General features: G+C 35.9%; 1 protein-coding gene across 4 annotated transcripts in view; it reads right to left on the bottom strand.

The window, feature by feature from the left end:
* Positions 1-1,523: 1,523 nt before the first annotated feature.
* The window catches only part of SACS (sacsin molecular chaperone), a 59,466-nt gene continuing 37,811 nt past the window's right edge, over positions 1,524-23,178 (bottom strand). For 3 of the 4 annotated variants that reach the window (XM_066989768.1, XM_066989767.1, XM_066989766.1), the window contains 4 exons: positions 20,651-22,133; positions 18,392-18,483; positions 16,286-16,312; positions 1,524-14,967 (listed from right to left, as the gene is read on the bottom strand). In XM_066989768.1, the coding sequence (XP_066845869.1) occupies positions 3,407-14,967; positions 16,286-16,312; positions 18,392-18,483; positions 20,651-22,133 (13,163 nt within the window). In that variant the 3' untranslated portion in view covers positions 1,524-3,406. The remainder of the gene's footprint in view (positions 14,968-16,285; positions 16,313-18,391; positions 18,484-20,650; positions 22,134-23,178) is intronic. The other variant, XM_048072754.2, reaches the window with a different exon arrangement.

The raw sequence follows: 23,178 nt of genomic DNA, 5'->3' as shown, positions 1-23,178 counted from the left end.
GAGAGAAAGCAAAATATTATGCCAGTGCTACTGAATTAATCACCTGGAAAGCAAACCAAAGGAAAGGAAAACAGCTTTGGTAAAAAAACTCATTGACCAACACCTCCACATGACAAAAACATGCATCTTCTCCAAATGAAAACATCTACTTCGTCTGTCAAGTTTAATTATTCTTGAACTATTATTTCTGGCAGTGTTACACAATATCTATCCAGCCATTCTCAGACTATTCAGATCTGGCAATACGAAATCTTAAAGTTGGTACTACCTTTTTTTACTTTAATTGGGACAATTACAATAGATTTTATTAAAACCTCTTTTAAAGCAACCCTAGTACCAACTTAATGCAAGCCATATACTAATAGTTCTTAAACAAATCCTACTTTTCCAGTCACCACTGTAACTTTATTTTGATGACAAAGTAAAAATATTCAAAACCGTGTTTCTTTACACAACTATTTTTTATTTTAGTAGCTGCCTACACAAAAATCTATTTCCTTTTAAAATGGTATTTTTTTCTCACTAAATGCTGAGGCAAGTGAACAATTCATTTTCAAATAGGTGCTAGTGCTGTTGAGAGGAAAACTTTTGAAACTTCCACAAGAAGATAAATAGCAACAAACTCAACAAGACTCTACCACGACAGCTGCTTAGATTTAAGCTACTAATTGATGGTTCAGTCAGTTTCCTGTAGCAGTTATCCTTGCTAAGCCTCGAAACTATAATTCCGGAAGACAGGACTGCTATAGCTCCTTTCAGAGACACACATTATTGGTGCATGTGAATATATAGCTGGCTGAAAAAACTTTTTCACTCATGAATTTGTGTAATATGCAGAATTACTTGTAAAATTAATTTTTAAATTAATTAAATACACTGATTAAAATACACTTATGAAATCCATCTCTATCACATGGTTTTCTGATCTCATGAGGCCTCTTAGGCTGTTACAGAGAGTTAATCAAATGAAAACGGAGACTTCCAATGTAGACACCCACTCTTGCCTGTCTTTCTGCACCCATATGTAAATTCTGTTACAACTTACAGATGGCATCAATGTATTAATAGAATAATTCATTCTGTGTCATTCAGGTTTTCTTGCTCATCTTGGTTCAGCATTTAAACTTAATTTAGACCATTTAGCTTCCTAAGAACTGGGACCATTTCTTCTTATAGCATCAGCACTCAATGATATATCCGACATAGTTAACAAAACAGCTTAGTAATTTTGCACAGCAATTTTAATGGTTCATAATGTCCATACTGCAACATAAGTTGCTTACAAAACATAGTTACATACTTTAAAGATTTCCTTCCTCAAGATCTCGCCTAAAAATGGAAAAGTGTTCACGTAGCTTTTCTGCTATTTCCATGCCCCACTGCTACCTTGTATTTTAGGTGTACTTAAACTGAAAAACAGGTAGACCTATTCCCCATTGTTTGTATTATGGTTATTCTGAATGTTATTCATCTGTCTTAATACACAAAACAAGGATGAGCAACAAAAGAGTGTTTAAAAAATATATAGGGAATTAACCGATTTATTTCATGGCACACAAGAGGTTTTGTGTTTACTTACATGCTATTTATTCAAAAAAATCGTCAAAATGTACAATTTCTTGAGAAAAATCACAAACATTTGTCGTTGCGAGAAAAAATGCATTTTTCCTTTTTAATATTAGTATCTGTACAATTGTTTAGAATTGAAAAGATTGCATATTATATAATAGAAAGCTTGAAATAATAGGTAAATTTAGTCTACTTTATAAAACCAAGACGCATCAGACTGAAGTATGTTTGCATTTTTATTAAAATTATGGCACTTAATATTTAATAGCAGAAATAATAACAGGGCTTCACAACCAGAAAGAGTATCATTTTCCAAACATCATATTTCTTCCCGCTACTGTTAATTATTTGCAAGATTTTCCAGAATATTTTCAGAGAACAAGCCCTTTACAGATTGCACAAAACTGAAGAAGCTTTTGTCATGATTTTTATTTTGGATTTTAACACTTCTAACAGCTGTATCAGCCCTGCAAGGTCACTGTTGTTTATTTTCCTTTGCATTCTGTAAGTTAAATTACAGTTTTGCTGTGCTGTTGAGTAAACAATCATAGCAGCATGTCACTGGAAAGTGATTAACATGTTAAGTGTGGCTGATCCAGTAAAGAAGAAGCCTTCTGTTTAGCATTATCCTTCATTTTATTTTATTTTTCTACAAATGGTTAATGTTGAACATACTGCATGACATTACCAGAAGTATTAGAAGCTATGAAAGAAAGAGCGTGAACTAAAAAACAGACTTCTGCAGGGCTGTTGTGAGCAACAAAAGAAAAGCATTACATTGCAGCACCTTTACATATGTAAAAAAAAAAAAAAAAAAAAAAAAAAAACAGCACTCACTGTACACCAGAAATGTGTTACTGAATTGTACTACTACCAATGTTTGTGGAAAAATATATGTATATATGTACATGCACAAAGGCACACATAAAAAAAAAATTCAAGCACTTAGACATCTGAAAATTGGGTTTTGGTGTGTGGTTTTCAAAAAAAAATCATCATAATACATTGTATAATAATGGTCAACAATATTGTATCATCCACATGCATTTGTTCATCAAACAAAAGAAGACAGGCTCTAGAAAAAAAAGTAAATTAAATAATTATTTTACAATAAAGTAAATGCAATCAATGCATGACATGAAGTTGCATGTTAAATCAAGTATCATTATTCAGGATTAAAATACTGTTACCAATTCACAGGTACTAAACAATCCTTTAAATGTTCACAAGGAGAGACTGCAGCAAATTTATAATCAGATCCAGCTGATAAGAATATTACTATAATTGACATGAATGTCCACAGAACGCAAAAGAAAACAAATGGTTTCTAGCAGTATCTCCAATGTTATTTTATTTTCCATCCCACCTCCTACTTCATAGTATGTCCAGTCTTAAGATTAGTACATTGAAAAATGGCATTATCTATTTGGAAACATAATATTAAATGAAATAAAATCTAATGAGGAGTTATATTTACAGGCTTCATCTAACAGAAAGCTAAGCTTTGGTTATATAAAGTGCAGATCAATAATATGCCAATTAATCACGATATTATACATACAGCTAATTTTTGCAGCTCAGTTTCCTTGGAAATTTTTAAAAATATTCATGTTTTACAGTTTGCTTATACAGCAGGCTCAGTTAAAAATAAATCCCATTTAAATAAATTTCAATTCTAAGCACTTCAGTACCATCCACCTGTGCACATTATACTTCTAAACTTCTTTGCAATGTATAACCCCTTGGATGTTCAGTAATCTGCACAATCACATTTGTGTCTCATCACATGAAATACGTAAGCTCTTGACAATACAGTTCTCTAACATCTTCAACCCTCTTACACTTTTTGTTGTATAAAGTTTTCAAGCTTTATTATGATACAAGCAGTACACTCCATCACTCTCATAGCAACTTCTGAAGTAAACCTATCATTTGGGATCTGTGGAAAAGGAAGTAAGTCAGGATACCTAGTTTTTAAGCTATCTACTCCATAAGCTTCCAATGTCTGAACATCATTTGTAAGCCCTTCAAGTTGTTGACTATATTCTTCTATCTTTTGTGCAAGGGCTGCTGGTTTTACATCTTTGTCTGATTTTCCCTTCACAGCATAGTCAGCTGCAATCAAGGCTAGTTTAGTAGAAAGGTAGCATTTAAAGCATACCCATTCATTGGCATTTTTATGGAGATCATTTCTTGCAGCTGAAAAGTTAGCTCGGGCCTGCCTAAGCCATCTGCGTGCCTCTACAGGATTGCCAACGGACCTGAACGTAGGTGGGACAAAAAAGCGTTGCGAGAAAGATGGCCCTGTGGAAGATGGACATTTCTCTTTATGCTGTTGCCTTTCAGATTTGTGGCTTGTTGCTTCTTGATTCCACGAAGTATAAAATCTTTGAAATGAAAATTTATCTGACTGAAATCGAGAAGCTGAGGATGAAAATGTTCTTCTTGAGGCTCTGTCCATGTTTTGATCCATAAAAGCCTGTTTTTCCATCCGGTTAATCTCATTCTGTAAATGTTTGAAAACTTCATTAGCTATATCAAGATTATCTGCATTTTTATCTGGATGCCATTTAAGATACAGCCTTCTAATAATCTTTTTTCTTTCAGATTCTGGAAGCTTCCAAGCCTGTTCAATCACAGATGTCACTTCTCTTAGTATTTCTGGCAAGGAGTTTGGCTTTATCTTCTTTGGAGAGTGATGTTTTGAGGATGTTGTTTTGTGGCCATCTCTACCACTGAAGAGAGGTGGAATTGTTCTCAGTCCATGCGCTGGAAATTCTGTAGGACTAGTTGGGGTAGAAGGAGTGCTATCCCTGCTTTGAGAACTTTCCTCAGGTCTTGAAAATTTATACAAGTCAAGAGAGCTTACTATTTTATACTCACTATATCCAATATCAATCTGGTAAATCTTCCCTAGAAAACTGTGACTTTCATCATCTTCTCGTTCTACTTCTTGTACAATGATTGCATATGTGTAAGTCGGTTGATATGATCCATATATATCACCACCTTCAGCATCAACAAGGTAACCAACATATTCACCAGGATAAAAAACATTCATTGGATCCATAAGAAGTGTATAGTGAATTTCAGCTGGTATAGGAGTGCCAGGTGTTGGTAGTTCAAGTTTTGATGGTTCAGAAGAGTCATACTTCACCCCTAGACTGTCAAGCTTCTCACTGATCCGGTAAATGTCATTGCAACCCAGCATGGCAATTAAATACGAGGTATCAGAAATCAGGTTGTCAGTTGCAGATTTTAAGGTCATTGCTAACGCTAGCAGGAAATTTATGTCTTTGCTGTCCGAATGCTGTATATAAAGCAGTATTACTGCATTTCCATATCTCTTTAGGAAAGCAAACGTTTCACTTTTACTGTGGGGAATAGGAGCAAAGCCTTTAACTCTTAATGTCGTTTGCAACTTCTCAAAACAGGAAACTTTCAAACCTTCTCGCAAAGCTTTGCAAAGTCTTATTGCTTTTTCTTCATTAGCTAAAAACGCATTGTCATTTTCATGCTTCATAATCCTAATGAGTCCTGTGATGAACTGTTCTGAAGATAACAGTAATTGCAATCTTCCCTGCAAAGAACATAATGCTCCAAATTGACAAATTTTGGGAGACTCTTCATCCAACTGTTCTTCAAGAATACTGCTAAGCAAGCGAGGCCTCAGTTTCTGAGGGAATAACATTATCAGTTTAGTGTGAAAACCATGGTCTTTGCCTAAATAGCACTGGCTAAGATCAACAAGCATTTGTACGCCAATGTTACCCTGGATTCTACTTTTGTAGTGGGGTGCATCATCAAAAACTAAGATACTTGACTTTACTAACCTACCATCTTGACTGGGAAGATAAAGGGCAAAATCCCTCATATTCTCAAGGTCATTTCTAACCTTGACAGAATCATTCTGAAGACTTTTGAACAGGCCAGAAACTACTCTTTTAACTGTGCGCATTTCATTAGGATCCAATTGCTTTCCTTCAGAGTTCTTGAATATGCGACCTAGAACTTCAACATACTGTTTTGTTGAAATAATATCTTCAGTACCCAAATGTTTAAATAACTGATGGAAAGTACCAAGTTCTAAAGGAAGTTTGTAAAGATAAGGTTTAAAATCAGATTCGTACTCAAGGTTTATTACCACCTCTTCAGGCTTCAGGAGCTTCCAACCTTCTTCCACCATTACAAAAGAAACACCTCGAAGCTGAAAGCGGAATTCCCTTTTCTCTGTACTAAGAAATTCATAAATGCTTCTCAGGACCCTGGCCCTAGTTTTCACCATTTCTTCATCCACAGTTGTTATATTGCATATATTCCTGCAGTTATTGATAACCTTGTCCAGGGGAGGGTCTAAATTAACATTCAGCATAGTTAAAACTTGCTCAAGTTGTTCTTGTGCACCAAGAGTACTTCCTTCTTGCTCTTTGATACTTAAAGGCGTTGCTTTCTCTGGAAGAATGGGACATGAGGTCCACAGCAACTGTAACACATCAGTCTGTTTGAATTTAGGATTCACTTGTGCCCCGTTGAATCGTATAAGAGGGAGCGTCCCATTAACTTCTTGATACTGAGGATGAAATCTAACAAATTCTGCTGGTGCTCGTTCAGGGCACAGAAAAGGAATTAATGACAATTCTTTCAGAAAGTTTCCTGACAAAAGATCAGTTCTTTCCTGAAATATGTGATGAAGGAGGACATCAACAGTATTCTGCAGTGTTTCTTTAGACCAGTTTTCTGTATTAGCTCGCATGCTGATCTCCTTAGCAAATTGTAATAACTGTTGCTGTGAAATAATGAATTTTAGCCCAATATGTCGTAGAAAAGTTATCCATGATGGAAGGAACGCAGCTTGACTTTTCGGTTTTGTAAGTTGTTCTAGTTTCTTAAAAAAATCTTGAGGTATAAATAATTTTTCAGGAAGCATAACTTCAAAGACTTTTACAGTCCTGTCATAAAAATATTTTGCAGGTTTTAATCTATTGCTTGCATCATGAATGATCAATATGTTTTCAAGCTTTTCAAACAACTGTTCTTTCATTTCTGAAGTTTCTTCAATGCTAGTTAGCCTGTTCTTTAAGTAGATCAAGTGTTCCAACTTTGCATCATAAGACAAACTTTCAATTTTTGGAAGAAGATGTTTCAAGTACACTTCAAGATCATCCACAGAGACACAGCCAAGCACAGTATATAAGTCTTTCAAATGAATTTTCTCTTCAAGAAAAGCTGATGAAGTTGACTGTGTCCATCTATCTACTTCTACTGATGGGATGCTTTTCGTGAGCACATAACATGTCCCATATTTTGAAATGCTGATGTATCGGCCACTAATGGATTTATAACATGGAAGAGACTTTAAAATTTTAATGTCATCCTGAGATGTCAAATGACATAAATTGCAATTGAAGTACATTAAGAGAGCCTCAAAATCACATTCTGCTAACTTTTCAGTTCTAAACGTTGATGTTTGTACCATATATTGTATGGCTTTCAGAATGCTTGAAGGATTATCTATATTTGCTGTACGTCCTGACAACAAAGGCACTAAAGCACTGTCTTTGGAGCAAATTTTGTTCAATGCCAACTGAATACAACCTGTTTTCATTAAAGCATGAAAGACTTTATCACTCTGAGCATTTGGAAAAACAGCAATATGCATAATGCTGAGGGGCAGCAAAACATCACACTCTGGCACAACAAGATGATTAGCTGAGACAGTAAACTTTACACCTGGAAGCAACGTCCAGTCCTTCAAAGTTTCAACAACATCATCAAATTTTGCTTGTGTATCTTCTTGTTCTTCCTTAACATTTATAGACTCACTAATAAAATGCCAGGCATTTTTAAGCCAAGATTCACTTGCAAAGTTTTCTTTCCATTTCATACAACTTTTAGTTTTATATTCTCTAGGCAACACAGAAGATAACAACTCAGCAAAGCTTGTGATATCAAAGACTTTTGCTACATCACTGCTAAGTAAAATATTGTTGTACCTCAAATACAATGTGTTCATAAAGAGATCCTTGCGAGATGGAATCAGTTCATGGTATGTTGTTAAGAACTTTGGCCGCTTCGAATCAAAAATTTGCAGAACATTATCAAGGGTAATAAGGAGTGGCAAGCCCTCAATTTGGATTTCATTTTCTTCTGCATCTTTAAAACAATAGTCAACCAGAAGTTTGAGACTATGGAAGAGTTTTAAATTTGTCTGCTGAAGACGACAGGGTAACTTTCCAATGTGGCAGTTAGAATCTGGAAAAGAAAATGTCATCAAAAATAATCGAACATCAGCAGGAGTCACATAGGTGACAGGAATATCTGCATCTACCAAGCAATGATAGAGATTTGCAGTTTCATCACAGTTGTATACCAAATTAAATCCAATTTCTAAGAGTAAATGTTTGAGTCTGTAAACGTTTTCAGCCACAGACTTCCGAGTTGTAATGTTGTACTCTGTATTTTTGAGATGTTGCAATTCATCTTGTAGCAAGTTGTCAAAGAACGGCCTGCCTTTGTTCACAGTAGACATGTTAACCCATGTGATGATAACAGCAGAATGCAAATCAGAACCATCAACATTCGGAGCTCGCATAACAGGTAAAAGACGCTTCAAATCTTCATAAATACAACTGTAAACTGCTTTCACTAAACAATACCAATCTGGCTGAATATCAAGTCTATTAACTGGAAAAAAGGATAAAAACTTTTTCAAAGTGTCTTTCACAACATGAACTGCTGTGTTCTGCAGTACTGACACTGTAGGATCAGTGCCTGGAAAATACCGTTTCTTCAGCTGAATCAGCAATTCAACATAGGCTGGTGCTATCAGCGCTGTCATTAGGCTATTATTCCAGTCACTTCTTACTCCAACTCCATTATCATCACGCCACAGATTTCTTCTTGCAGAATCCAGAGCAAAGTGTCCATTCACATGAAAAGGTAGCCCAGTTTCTAAAGATAAAGGTAAGAAACAGAACGCTCTGTGGGGTTTTTTGTAATTATGAGTAATGCAAGCTGCTACCCCACCACGTGGAAAAAGAGTTATGTCCTCATTCTTGTGGGCTGAAACCACACTTTTAGACACCTTTTCCATGGCAGAAAAGCCTGACCTGTTACAAATTAACCAAGTTGTGAGATTCCCCTCAGAGTCTTCAGTATCCATCGTGTAAGTTATCTGTTGCACAGGTATTTCACTTAGCTGTTTTTTTTTAGTTACACTGTCAATTACAGATGCATGGAATTGCTTTCGTTTTAATCTGTCTCCATCAGTGATTTTTCCTTGTACAGAATACAACACATTCAGTGCTCCTGTTGTTTTTTCTATCTCACAAATAGAAATTTTTTCCATGTGGTTCAAAAACATTAAGAGTTCCGCTCCATCCGTACGCAGCTTATCTAAAAGATTTTGGACCATTCTATCTGAGCATGGAACTGAGGAAATTTCTGATACTTTTGCCATTTCTCCATTTCGAAGAGGAAACCTAAACATTGTGCAATTATCCAGTTTAAAGTGATTTCCTAAGTAGAGGTCCAGTACATCTGAGAACTGCGTTCTGAAATCTGCATCTAAATCCCTAAACATGCGGCCAGGACTTGTTGATGTTGCACCTGGTGCATATCTAGCATGAGGATCAAAAATACAAAGTATATCATTGCCAGATATGAAAGAAGGGCAGTCAGTAATGTGATAAACAGAATTGAAACCTATACCATATTGTCCAGTTTTACAGGGATTTCCTACTTTAGTACCTTTTCCAAGGTTCTGAATTCCTCTAATATCATCTTCTGTGAAAGGCTGATTGTTGTAAACACACAGTGCTGGTCCTTGAAGTGGTGCCCATTTCTCATCAAATATTCTATCAGCTGGATGTTGTCTAGGATCAAACACAAAACAGATCTCTGTAGCTTTTGCATCATCCGCATTCTGAAGGAGCTCTTTCAGCATTTCTTTTTCTGAAGGGTAAGCATTAAGAATGCTTTTAATTCTACTTGTCAATTTTTCTTTCTGGCCAAATTCTGTTCCAAGGGTAGTAAAACAAATATTGGAGGCATACCTTTCTAAAGCTTTATGGCGTTTTGGTATTGCTCCAAGCTTTACTGCAACTTCCCTCGGAATATCACCATGACAATACTTAACAGTTGTGTCTTTAACTTTAATCCACGGACAGTCATTGTAACACAAAGATTTTGCAGGCAGAAGTGCAAGACGAGTATCGGGTAACAAAATCTCACCATACTTTTTCTTACAAAATTCCTGTTTCTTCTCTCTAATGAGGCTCCATATTCCTTCACTGATTATTCTCCTGCACAGCTGAAAATTTTCTTCTGTTAGTTGTTGGGTCCCTCTTTCCTGATTTATTAATTCCAGAACAAGAGCAAAATCTTCAACTGCAAAAGCCTGTCTTACACCCACACTTTCAAACAGCTCACGGAAACTATTTTTGTATTTATTAGGCAACTGATATAGATACGGTGCTGCTTCAAAATTCAAGTGAAAAGACACTTTTGTTGGATCAACATAGACATTCTCAACAAGAATAAAACTATAACTTGTCAGCTGTTCAATTATCATAGCTTTTGATGATTCGTTTTGTAACATTGCTTCATGTAGATGTTTGTAACAAGCATTAGTGATATTCTCCTGATACAATGTAATGCCATCAAATGATTTTGCAACTTCTTCCAATTGATTTATGACCAAGTTAACAGCTGGTTTCTTCAGTAGACCCAAAAATTCTTTTACAGCCAATGACAAAGCACCACAACCTTTAAAGGAATGGGAATTTTCATTAAGAATTGGTTGTATTAGGCAAACTATATCTTGATGATCAGCAGTGAAAAGATCAGTCGCTGAAAACATTGCTTCAGGCTCAAAATCACTGCCTTTCCAGTGTAGCGAGAAACCTGCTGGCTTGCTAAGGAAAGGAAGAAAAGGGATGGTTTGACATTTTTCAGCAAATTCTTTAGCTCTAGGGTCCCTACACTTCAGTTTTTCATCAATAAGACTCAATATAATACTGCTTCTGAGACAAGCTGCTGCATGATCTATCTTATTAACTTCAGCCACCGACTCTGCACGTTCTATCAGATCTTCCCATAAGATATCATCTTTAGCCATTCCCAGCTGCACAAGTTTAACCAAAATGACTGGATTAAGATAATCCTGGGTGGTGCCATAAGGAAATCTTCCATCTTCAGCATTGTATAACTTTGCAACTCTTCCTTCAGGATGGATCAGTCTTGATGGTGTAACTAACGGATGTCCATCCAAAGAACAAGGAATACATGGAGTAACACGAAGAATTCCTGAAAACTCCTCAAGTTTTTCATTGAGAACATAACGCATCAAAGGATCACGCAACTCTGCATCAATCTCCTGAATATTAGGGAAAAACACCTCAGAAAAGAACTGTTTCTCAGAGAAAGTGTTCTCCAGTAATATGTATTTGCATCCTGCTTCTTCAAATCCCATCTTAACCCAAGAAGGGAGATCCACAGCACACAGATTTTTGGAACCAGTTTTTTTAAGGTACTTTAGAAAGATCTTAAAGGCTGACGGTCCAACATCTGGTCGTTTCAGTATCGAGTCATCTAGAAACCTTACATTCTTCATGGAAACCCAAGAGAAACCATCAGAAAACACTTTGATCCCTTCTTTGCTTTTCATATGAGCTATGTCTTCATAGAACCCTTGACAAATAACAGAGAAATCATCATGAACTGAATCAGGATCTGGCCACACAGCACAATAATTATAGTCAGCTAGCTCACCACTGATTGCCATGTCACGTAGAACGCACAGAGCTTCTATGTAGGCTTTAACAATAACATGCCTCATGAATACTGTGTTCCATCTCCCTTTTGTGTCTGTTTTCCAAATCTCTTTCCGGTTTGAAGTAACCGCAAAGCAGCCATTTATATGAAGAGGTAAGCCTGTTTTTATTCGTAGAGGTAAATAGCAGAATACTTCACCTACGTTATTGCAATTAGGTTTCACAATCCACTTTTGATCCTGGGTTTCAGACAGCAACACTCCCACTCCACCACAGGGAACAAGACCTAGTCTTCGTCCACTTTCATGTAATGAAAATTTTAAAGCATCGCCAGTGTCCATGCAAGAACATATAAGCCACGTTGTTGAATCTACTGTCTTCTGTGGCAGTTCATCAGCTGACCTTTTCACCTGTCCTGATTTAGCCATTTCAAAGAAAGAAGCTGGATCATCTTCTGCACCTCGGAAGAGTGGAGACTGTAAATCAGCAATCCGCCTGAATACATGGTGAAATTCTTCTACTACTATCTGTAAGATACACGAGGACTTTGGTGTTTCAGTGGGAAGCTTTTTATTACTGCTGCTGCAGACCTTCATTAGTTTAGCTGCTTCCTTTAACACACTTACATTTGGTGCAGTCAAGGCTTTGGAAGAACAAATTTTTTTTTTAATAGTGATAACATCTTGTGCCACCCCAGGATCATCTTCCTCAATTTTCAAGTATTTCAAAACCATTGAATTTACACTCTGAGCAAATATTATCAGCCTATGACCACAAATGCTAAATTCATCCACAAGAGAATAAATGTCTGCTGTATTGTAACATGTGCTGCTGACTTCACTCACTTTAGCTTCCTGCTGAGTTCTGAAGGAGAGCCTGAAAAGTGTTCCTTTGTAGCTGTATGGAGATTCTACAGTCAGTGGTAGCTGGCAACCAAAAACTCCTATAAATGGCTTAAACTGATTGGGAAATTTTCGCAGCCTCTTCTGTTGTTTACTCCAGTTAATTTTGATCCCAGGATTAGATTTATCTCTAATATGCTTACTGATATGGTTAACATTTGGATCAAACATAATCATGAACTCCCGGCTCAAAATAATAGGAACATCAGTAATATGATAAACAGAATTGAAACCCAGTCCAAATTTTCCTACTTTGTCAACTTCACTCCTTTTTAAAGACTCTCCTAATCGAGTTATATTTAGAAAATCAGAGTCAGAAAATTCAGAATTATTGAATGACCACAAAGCTGGACCATGACATGCTGCCATTCCTGGATCCAGAAGATTCTCTCTTATATCCATATTTCTCCTCATGTCAATCAGGAAATTACATTCCGTTGCGTTAGCATCATCAGCATTTTGAAGAAGTTCTTTAAAGATGTCTGAAATGGAAGGGTACTCTTCCAAAATGTTTTTAATTCTTACAGTCAGAGGCTCTCTTTGCCCAGATTGCTCAAATCCCATGTTTTCTGGATTAATCAATCTTGTGCTAAGGCATGGAACATTTAACCACTCAGCAGTTTTCATTGGTATGTCTTCATGCACCAAAATTATTGGTTCAACAGAATCTTCAAGCAAATCATTTAAATCATCAACTTTGATATCACAATAACAGCATTCATGAATTGGCCTCATTGCAAGTTTATAAGGAAGTTTGCCACTGTACAGTGGCATGGGTGTATGCAGACTTGCAGGAATCTGATTGCTGTACAGCCATCTTATAATGCTCAACATAATGTGAAGATTTTGTTTACTCTCTTGTTCTGAGAGAGTCTGCTCGCTTTTCAGATATATTTTCTGAATGACCATAGAAACATGGTCTGGTGTTAACTGCTCAATTGAACCACAACATTTAAACAACTGGTGAAACTTTGCCATAGTTTTTGGCACATAATGCAGATAAGGCTGGAGATCAAGATCAGGTACTGACTTTATTACTGCTTGTGTGAGAGAACAAAATGTTTTTCCTGTCCAAACCCAGGGAAATTTCAAGGCTTTAAAAGCTTCTTTCCCTTCTTCTAAATGATCATGCATAAACCCATAAATTTCAAGCAGGATATGCTGAAACTGATAATAGTCCTCATCACTGAAGGTTTTAGAACTGTGCCAATCAACAACTACCTTGAAATGTTTTAAAACTGCTTTTATGCTGGGCTTTGTGGAGATGCCAAGTGCTTTTTCTATATCTACCTGCACATTTTCCACAAGAGGAACTGAGGAACCTACTAAAATTGCATGAGAGATATCACACATTTCTGGCGGTAAACACAGATTACAATGATCTCCTTTCCAAACTAAGGATCCTGGATAATTTGGAGGTCTTTCCTTACTTGCAGGAATCCATTTTATTTTTTTCAGCACAGCTTTTGTTTCAGATGACTGAAGCAGCATATGGTTTTTGTTTAAAATCATCAAGAGAGTTCTAGCTTTTCTTAACAGTAAATCATGATCGGTGTTAGAATTAGCATGCAAATTTTCAATTTTATTTGCCACTCTCACAATATCACTTTCCTCAAGATTGGCTTCACTTTTTAAGCCTATTTGTCTCAGAGAATGAAGAATATCTGAAGATGTAAAAATAGCTGGGGGGAAGCAAATTTCCTCCTCAGCATAAAACAAGTTTTGCAGCAGTTCCACCTCAGGATCAAAGAGTTCATTTGCTGTCATTATCTTTTCTTGTGAAATCCTAATAAACTTCAGTGTTGTCAGCCAATCTATCACATTCGTATTCTCATTTTTCAGAAAAGTCAGATTTTCAAGAACCCATTGCATTATCTTTGTTCTTTCGTCATATGAATAAAAATCACTTCTTATGTCTTCTATAATAAACTTCAAGCAATCTGTGCTCTTTAGCTGTTCTATTTTTAGCAGGTTAGCTAAACGAATAGTAGCTTCATCACTGCTGTCAATTATTGGAACAGAAAATCTTAGACCAGGTGGAATTTTAGCAGTGTGGTGTAATACCTTACTACCTTTCAGTCCAGCAAAAGCAGGGACACCTTCATCAGATAATTTTTCCATTTTTTTAAATATCAGCAATTCCTGAATAATTCTTCTCTCTTTTTCATTTGCATCAGTTAAACTAGCTAAGAATGCCCTAAGAGCATCTTTATGTGTTGATGGCAATGATGCAACCTGATTGCATAGTTTCTGTAGGGTCATTTTTTCCATTATTTGTAAAACAGCACTTGGTAATGGTGGATGCACATATTTCTTTATAAGCGGGTGTTGGATAGAAACATCTAGTTTCTTAAGTACCACTCCACCAACTTTCTGAATAATATCAGCTAAGTATTCCGGGAGCTGAGTCTCAGATTCATCTTCCAGAATAATAGGTGATGGATTCCTAAATCTAACGAGTTCCACTGATGTTTGGTTTTCCTCCAGAAGAGTCTTAGGGATAAGCGGCATGTCATCAAACACACTCAAGTCATCAGAAAAATGCATATAGAGGTTCTTCCAGACCATCTTAAGCCAGGAAATCGATGGGTGATTTTTGTCTTCCAAACCTGGATACCACTGTACCACCATGTCTCTGCCAGGCCACACACTATTCATAACTTCTTTAATTAGCCGAGCAAATCTTTCTGGGTTCAGAAGCTGCAGCTGAGTGCACGGTCTTCCTGAAATTACAGCAAAAGGGTAAACCATGAAAATCAGAGCAAAGTTACATAACAAAGTGCTTTCTGAATTTAGAAATGAAGCTCCTCTTTTTGTGGAAAAACTGCTAAATAGAACAGCATATACCAGCTACTCTTGCTTTTAAGAGTTAATTAAAAACAAATACATTCCATATTAGTATAAAAAACAATCAAAAATGATCAATAAGTTACTGCATTTGTTAGTTTGCTATAAGAACCTTCAGGCATACAAAGCAACTACAGATTTACAGTCAAAGTCAAAGCTTCCAAAGTATTTTCCTGTTTGGTTAATTCTTCACTTACTTGCCTAGTTGCAAATAAGAACCTAAACCCATTATTTGTTTGTCTATATCCACAAGGATTACAGTAGTTTTGAAAGCTTATTTATTAGATATAGCAAACCAGAGCAGGTACAGATGCTCTTACGCTAAAAACTGACAAGCAACAAAACTCTGTTGTTCAAGGAATGCTGAAACTAAGTTTAGATGTGTATGTTTTTATTCTTATCGTGAAAGCCTTCATTAAAAGAAATGCTAACATATCTTAATTATCATTAAGACAGCTTACACTTAGCCACAGACGCTCTAGTTTTCAAGAAAATAGTTCAGAACACAAAAATACCAATACCTCCAAATGACACCAAAAACAATAACAGAAAGGAAATCAAGACATCTGAGTTTCAGATCTTTTTTCCTCCTAAACAGCATTGCTGTTTCATTAAAAGCAACAGTCCAATTAAAGATACTATCTACTGTCATTGCTCTGCTGGAGATAGGTAGTAAAATGCTTCAAAAAAAAAAAACGTTTTCTTTCACTTCATGCCCAAAGAGCTATGTATTGTTAGTCATGCTATTAGAAAAACACAGCAGCCTTAAGAAAGTGAGAAATACTGGCAGCAGTGGACCAACTGCTTAAGAATCTACTTAAAAGCTAAGCTACAATCACAGTTTAAGACAGTATTGCTAGTTCTGTGCTCAAAATCTGTTCATGTGACTTTAAATTCCCAAAGTGTAGGAAGACTTCCAGTATTTTATTTAAAAATATACATAAATAAACCAAGGAAAATATTGATCATTTCTGTGTAACGTTAACTATAAGATTTACTTCATTAATAAGCAATTTTCCCCTTTTCTATATTTAGAACTCTTTTCCTTATTATTTTTGGTAGCTATCTTTTGGCAGATTGTTTGGTGGGTTTTATTTACAAGAAAGCTGGGGGTAAGGAGAATAGCTAATCACCAAATTCACACAAATATCAAGCTTCAATCCAAACCAGTACATCGTCAATTGATAACCATACCTGAAAATCCCCAGAGAAGCTGTTGGGCTAGAACATAATCAAATCCATTTAGAAAACATCTAGTCAGTTACACATTAACACACCAAATATAGAACAGTTATTAGCTACGAAAATATAGCACCTATTTTTGGAGAGAAAAAAAATACCTTGTTCTCTCTGTGCAAAACAATTTTAAAAAAAGCATATCCCATCTTCTGAAAGAAATCATATAAGGAAGTTTCTATTTCTACATTGATATCAAGAATATCTCCAATATAATTTCTACAATTATATAAGTGAAATCCTTGTCAATAATTCAAAATTTTTCAAAAATTTTCTAACGAATTTATAATGTACAAATTTACAGTACTGGAGATATGGAGGTATAATTTACAACTATGCAAAATCTGAGAATGAAGAATAATTTAGGAGGAGGTGGAAAGTAGAGAAAAGTAAGCCACTTAAAAACTTGCAAAGGGTCATCTGAACGTCCTCAGGCATTTCTAAAAGATTTGGAAGAACTATTCTTGTCATATTTATTACAAAAATATGTTCTTCTAATCATTGAGAGGCATACCACCAACCAAGAACAAGTACCTAGAATAATGCAGTTCAAAGAAATGGACAAAGGAAGAAGAGCAGGAAGTTAGACCTCAAATGTGACCAAAACTCCTTCTAGGAACTAGGAGGACTGGATAGAATTTGTTGCAACTCAGAGACCAGCATGCCCTCCTACAACAACAAATAGACATCACTCATCACATAACATGCCCTCCATAAGGCTTTGACAATTCTGCTTTTTAGAAAATAAATTTTCTTAACAATTGTTTCAGACCTCCTGTCCTTCATATCCAATGAAAGTCCCAGCACCGATTTCATATCTTCTATTCAATTTGTATGTACACTGTTTATTCTGTGAAATGTCACTCCAGTTGTCAGTCTTTTCATAGATGCTTAGCCATAATTTCAATAATATATCTTATTTGCCTTAGAATTATCTTATTTTTCTATTAGCTTTGATAATTGAGTAATAAACAAACCATGGAGAAAGCAGCAGGCTTGCGATTGAATAGGAAGAATAATAAAGAGGACATAAAAGGATTGCAGGGAAAAAAGGTCAGAATATAGACTGAAGAAATAGGGACTGCCACTGAAGACAATGATAAAGGGTATCAAGGAAAGAAGATCAATACAATGATTTCTAGTATTCTACTTCTGGTTTTAATGTTTTCAGTCTAAAAAAGAATTCTGATAAATAGAACAATTTAAAAAGAAAGACTTGAATGTTTTTCTTAAAGGCACATTTTCTAGAGATTGAAGAGTAAAATAGTTCACTGTATACACACTACTTAAAAATAAATTGAAGTGTGACTTGTTTGGGAAAAAAAAAAAAAAGTTTTGGAGACAGACTTCAAATTTACCCGTCAAATGTATAGTGAAATGCAAGGGCGGAAAGGTAAATTAAACTAATGCTGACTAAAAAAGAAACAAAAAAATTTAACAGTGAAGGCAGCTAAACATGGAAGCATCATATCTACAAATGCAGCAAGCTTTGTAGCAAACTATTTAGATCGTGATTAGAAGTATTTCAGTAGGTCTGCTTTGAAACAACAAAAAGCTATGAATTAAGACTCAGGTAATACTCGACAAAATTAATACGGTCTTCATATACTCCATGCCAGATGATTCAGATGCTTTCATCTGTTGTTTTTTTAAATGCATTTTTAAAATGCATTGATGTGCACTTGCAATTGTGAGATACAAAATGATCCACAATATAAAAAATATGACATAGCTACTGCATATGAAGATACTATAAATGTAAAATAGAACTCAGACCTTCTTACAAGGAGGAATACTAGTTGCACAAAATTTACACTAAGACATGCCCTACTATCATTTTATTGTAAGTTTTTATCCTTCTTTAGCTTTTGCCTTTTTGTTCATTTAGAATTTTCATTTATGCCATTTACAACTCAGTCTGTGATATCTTATTTTTTTGAGATGACCAAACTTATTTATACAAGCTCAATTTCATAGAAGACATTGCTAATAGTTGAACAGACTAATTCTAAATCCAAGTTTAAAGCAATCTGTTTCACTCTATGAGAATACCAAAGACATTACCTCTGCTTTTGGCAGCTTCCTTCAGAGCAGCTAGAACCTCAGGCTTCAGGTCATCAGAAAGCAGCCTTCCTTCAAGGCCAGGAAAGAGTGATCTAACAAAAACACATTAGCAAAGCATTTAATTCATGTATTTTCCTACACAGCAGAGTTGCATGCAAAGCAGTCACTTCCATATGTGGAATTGGGTTTTCAGTGGGTGTTTTCTTATATATAAGAAATTCATGTACTTAGAAAAAGAGAGTAATAAGAAAATAAATTTTCCAACTACTCATCTTTTCAAAGCAGGTATAAGAGAGTTTTCTCTTGATAAAAAAACTAATATTAGAAAAGTATTTTCATCTATTTGTATTCTAACAAAAACTAATACTATATATTATGTCTCAAAAATTATCTGAAAGGATAAAAAATTAATTTAAATTTAATTAATTCCAGGAGTTCACACAAATCTGTATATTCAGACACTGGTCTGTGTGCAGACACCATTTAAGACTATTGTAACCGAGCATCACCCTCATCTTGTCATTTCTTCACCTTCCCTTATGTTGATACTTAAAACTAAACTAGTTCAAGGGCTCTGCTCTTCCCAATTATGAAGTCACCAATAACTAACCATTTACTTTTGACAACAGGTATCTCAATTATACATGTAACAAGTAAGACTTTATGTTGATTAAGTCTTGCTTTCAGATGCATGTGTTAACAAAAAGAAATTGCCTGTTTACACATATTAACAGATTGCTTTTTGTTAACACAAGCATGTGTTAACAGAAAGAAAGTTTGCCCAGAGAGGCTGCGGAGTCTCCTCCTTGGGGATCTCCAAAAGCCATCTGGACGTGGTCCTGGGCAGCCTGCTCTGGGTGTCCCTGCTTGGGCAGGGGTGGCACCAGGGGCCTCCAGGGGTCCCTTCTGAACTCAGCCCTCCTGTGAGTCTGTGAAATTCTAAAGAGCTTACTTCAGCTTTTTAAGTAGGCTCCAAATTTGGATCTGCAAAGAGCCAAACCATTCAACTGAAGGTGTTTTAAAATATCTTACATAATTTAATATATTTATAGCATTAGAATTGGAAATATTTACTGTACTCAAGGACAGAGTCAAAGCATTACTACCTGCATTACCATAGCTAGCAAGTAGATATATGCATACAATGTGCTTTTGTATCAGTTTTACGAGACTAACCAAGTAAGTCCATTAAAAACAAAACACAAACTGAATGAAATACTTTTCTGGGAAGTTAATGATACCACTGTATCTTATAACTAGTCTGAAGCATGGAGGGCTGTAAGGAAAATCTGTTAGTCTCATCATGGGTACGTTCTCTATTGGTGTAATGGTCTAAATTTTGAAAGACAAAAAAAAGTGAAAGAATATTAAAAGATAAATCATCTCACAAGAGATGCTAGAACACTTAGGGTTTTTGTTGTTTTTGTTTGTTTGTTTTGTTTTGTTTTTTTTAGAATACACTAGAATCACAGGTTCTGAGATCTGCATCGATCCCCTGATTAATGACCTGAATTGTCCAGATCAAGAAAGATCTAAGAGATTGTTTTAGAATACAGAAAAAGAACAGCAGCGGGTTTGAAAAAAAAGGCAAACTCTTCTCAAGCAACAAAGTAAAACCAGCTACCTGTCTGAAACTGCTTTTCTTCAAGATGTGTTGTCTACATGTAACACTTAAATCACAACTTAAAGCAGCACCTTTATTTGGAGTACTTTTTGCCTTAATAATATCTACATGGGCACACCCCAACTACATTCCTTAAAGGCCAGTAAAAGCAGCAAAACACATGCAAGATGTCACATCTCTAATGCAGAGAGTCTGAAAATCATTGAAACTGAGGGAAAGGAGGAGGCAGCAGTTGTACACACATATTGGTAACTTCTTAAGGAGGAACAGATAAAGTTTAAAAAAAAAAAGCCTAAAGCCATCTCAAACTTTAAGAAAGCCTTTTAATATTAACTGATTTAACGTACTTCCTAGTATGCATGTGCCTAAACTCCTCCTGTTTCAGATTGTTTATGATTCCGAGAAAGCTAATTTGACTAATTCTAAACTAATTCTAAGAAAGCAAATCTGAGGCATTCCCCTAAAGCCTAGATCACATGATTCTTTAGAAAGTTATAATAGCAAGCAGCTGTCAAAATTTTCAAATGAGACATATGTATATAAACATATACACATACAAAGAACTGAGTTCTGTTTATGCAATATTTCATTACATCATAGGCTGCTGCCTATCATCTTGTTGCTGGTAAGCATACCTGGGAAAATCTTCTGAGGTTATGTAAACGACATCCTGTTCTGACACAGATGAGGAAAAAGGAATAAAACTTCCATTCTGCAGTGGCAAAAGCTCCAATCCAATCAGTTCACTGTAGACTCCATCAGAAAGCACAAATTCTAAGAGGTGAAGCTTTTCTTCAGCAGGTCCACTGTGTCCAGATTTCCTTAGCACTTGCCGTACAACAGCAGGAGTCACTTTTTTCACAGCTTTAACAGAAGAAGTAGTAAGATGCACGGCACTAGCAATATTTGCTGGCACCTTGGCAATCTGCTTCCCTGAATCCTGGAGGTAGTTGAGAACAGACTGTGTGTACTCCAAACTCTCATCCATTTCAGAAAAGTGCACCTGTTCCACCTTTATCCACTGATTACTCACTGAGTAAATAACTGTATGCTGGAGCAGCTCTTTAAAGAGAGGTACTACAATTGGTTTCCAGGGCACCCTGATTTTGTTCTCATCAGGCCATAAACTATAAATTCTTTCAGCTGACAGTGGAAAATCTGAATTCTTCTCAGTCTCCATTCGTTTGATAGCTTCCAAAATAAGGGTGGTATACGCCTTTGGCACTATATTCACCACAAGAACATCATTCCACAAAGCTGCTGGATCTCTCCACTGATCCAGCTCTCGCCATTTGATACTCCTTCTATTGTCTGTGAGACCAAAGAAACCACTAACATGAACTGGGAGACCAGTTTTGCTTTCCTCACCTGGAGGCAAAGGCAGAAAACAAAATGCTCTTCCTGAAAAGTCTGCCACAGCTCCGTTTTCCTCCTCTTTATTTGATAAAGACATGGCTATTCCAATAGTAGGAACAAATTTCAAGTCATCAGCTAAACAATCCAGTTCCGTACACATTCCTCGACCACCTACACAATTACATACTAACCAAGACGTTTTCTGTGCGTCCTTAACACTCTCATCTTCCAGCACTATATTTACATGGTATGTCACACATGTTATGCTATTGCTTGGAACTCCCTTACAGTACTGATTTATTGCAGTTCCTAAGATTTTGATAGAATTGGGTCTTTCATGTTTCAAGGCTTTGTTCTCACTAGCAGTTACTCTGAAAATCAGCTTCTCTGTTCCATCAGCCTCCCTAACATGCAATGAAACATCCTGAACACTCTTTAAGAAGAGCAACACTGTGTCAGCATCTGCTCTGAAGGATTCAAACAACTCCAAAACCTTCTGTTTGTCATAAACATTGCTGCTCAGTTGAGAAGGCTGCAGACGAAGTGGGAAGCGAAAAAATGTACCAGGAAAGTTTCCATTCTTAAATGTTTCCTTAGTGCTGCCAAATACACCAATGAATGGTGCAAACTGGTCTGTAAGTTCATTGATTTCCTTGCTATCTTCTTTTAGATTCCAGCACTGGCCTGATTCATGCGGTCCAAAGAGGGTTTGATGGGGATCCAGCATTCCAATTTGTTCCCCACTGAAAATACTAGGGAGATCTGCATAAACAAAAACCAACAAATATTAACAACCCTAAAAGAACAGATTTTCAAATACAGTCTTATAGAAAGATTTTATTAAGGGCAAGAAAAACAGGTGTTCTAAAACTGCAATGAACCTAGTAGAATTCTAATAACAAACACTTCAGTACTTATTGACAGGAAGAAACAAGCACATCCCCTATTCTGCAATCAAATATATACATAGTCATTCAACTACCTGAATTTTAGCAAACAGAGCAAGAAAAGCGTACTTCTTTTCAACCATATACTTTCACCTTTCCAATACTTTAAGGGGAAAAAATAATAATAATAAAAAAATGCTAAAGATACATTCTACTACATTCAAACTTTGCAGATCTTGAAGGCTGGTACATTTAAAAGCACAAATTCCCCAAACTGTCAAACACCACTGAATGTATTAAGCTTTTGTTTTACTTAGTAGAGCATGAATATTGTGAGGAAACATCATATGCCTTACAAACTCCCTTCACAGGAAGTCTCAAGTTAAAAGTGTTATTTCAGCAAATTTTACCTCTTATCCTGTACTACTCTAACTACTATGAAGGTTGTAGGCACTAATTACTCTATCTACTTCTTTTTTGCTATACATTAATAAAACATTTCACCGGAAAATATGTTTCCAGACTTAACATGCCTGGTTAGTAAAACTGGCTTTTCTTGTTAGGGTTTTGGGTGGCTTTGTTTTTTTGGGAGGAAAAATCCATTTCCAGCGTAAATGTGCATCTCTATTATGGAGTATCCTTTTTAGCATGAAATAAACATCACTGCTTATTATACAAAGAATCTGCATGCAAGTTTCAGTTTAGTCTAATTTAGACACTTCTACTTGCTTATACACCCTCTATTACAGGCCTCTATAACGTGAACTGCAGCACATACCAGAAAGAACAATGTAGAGAAACATTCATTTCAATACAAGTGACTAAGTACATAATAACGTGATTAGAAGAAGTGAATCTCCCCCAAACCTTCAAATTAGAAGGATGCCTTGTAGGGTTTTAGAAAGTTATGAATGCTCCAT

Source organism: Anser cygnoides, chromosome 1 (assembly GCF_040182565.1).
Source record: "Anser cygnoides isolate HZ-2024a breed goose chromosome 1, Taihu_goose_T2T_genome, whole genome shotgun sequence".
Classification (NCBI taxonomy): Eukaryota; Metazoa; Chordata; class Aves; order Anseriformes; family Anatidae; genus Anser; species Anser cygnoides.
The sequence above is the reverse complement of the archived record's forward strand: the minus strand, read 5'-3'. Positions and strand labels throughout refer to the sequence as shown.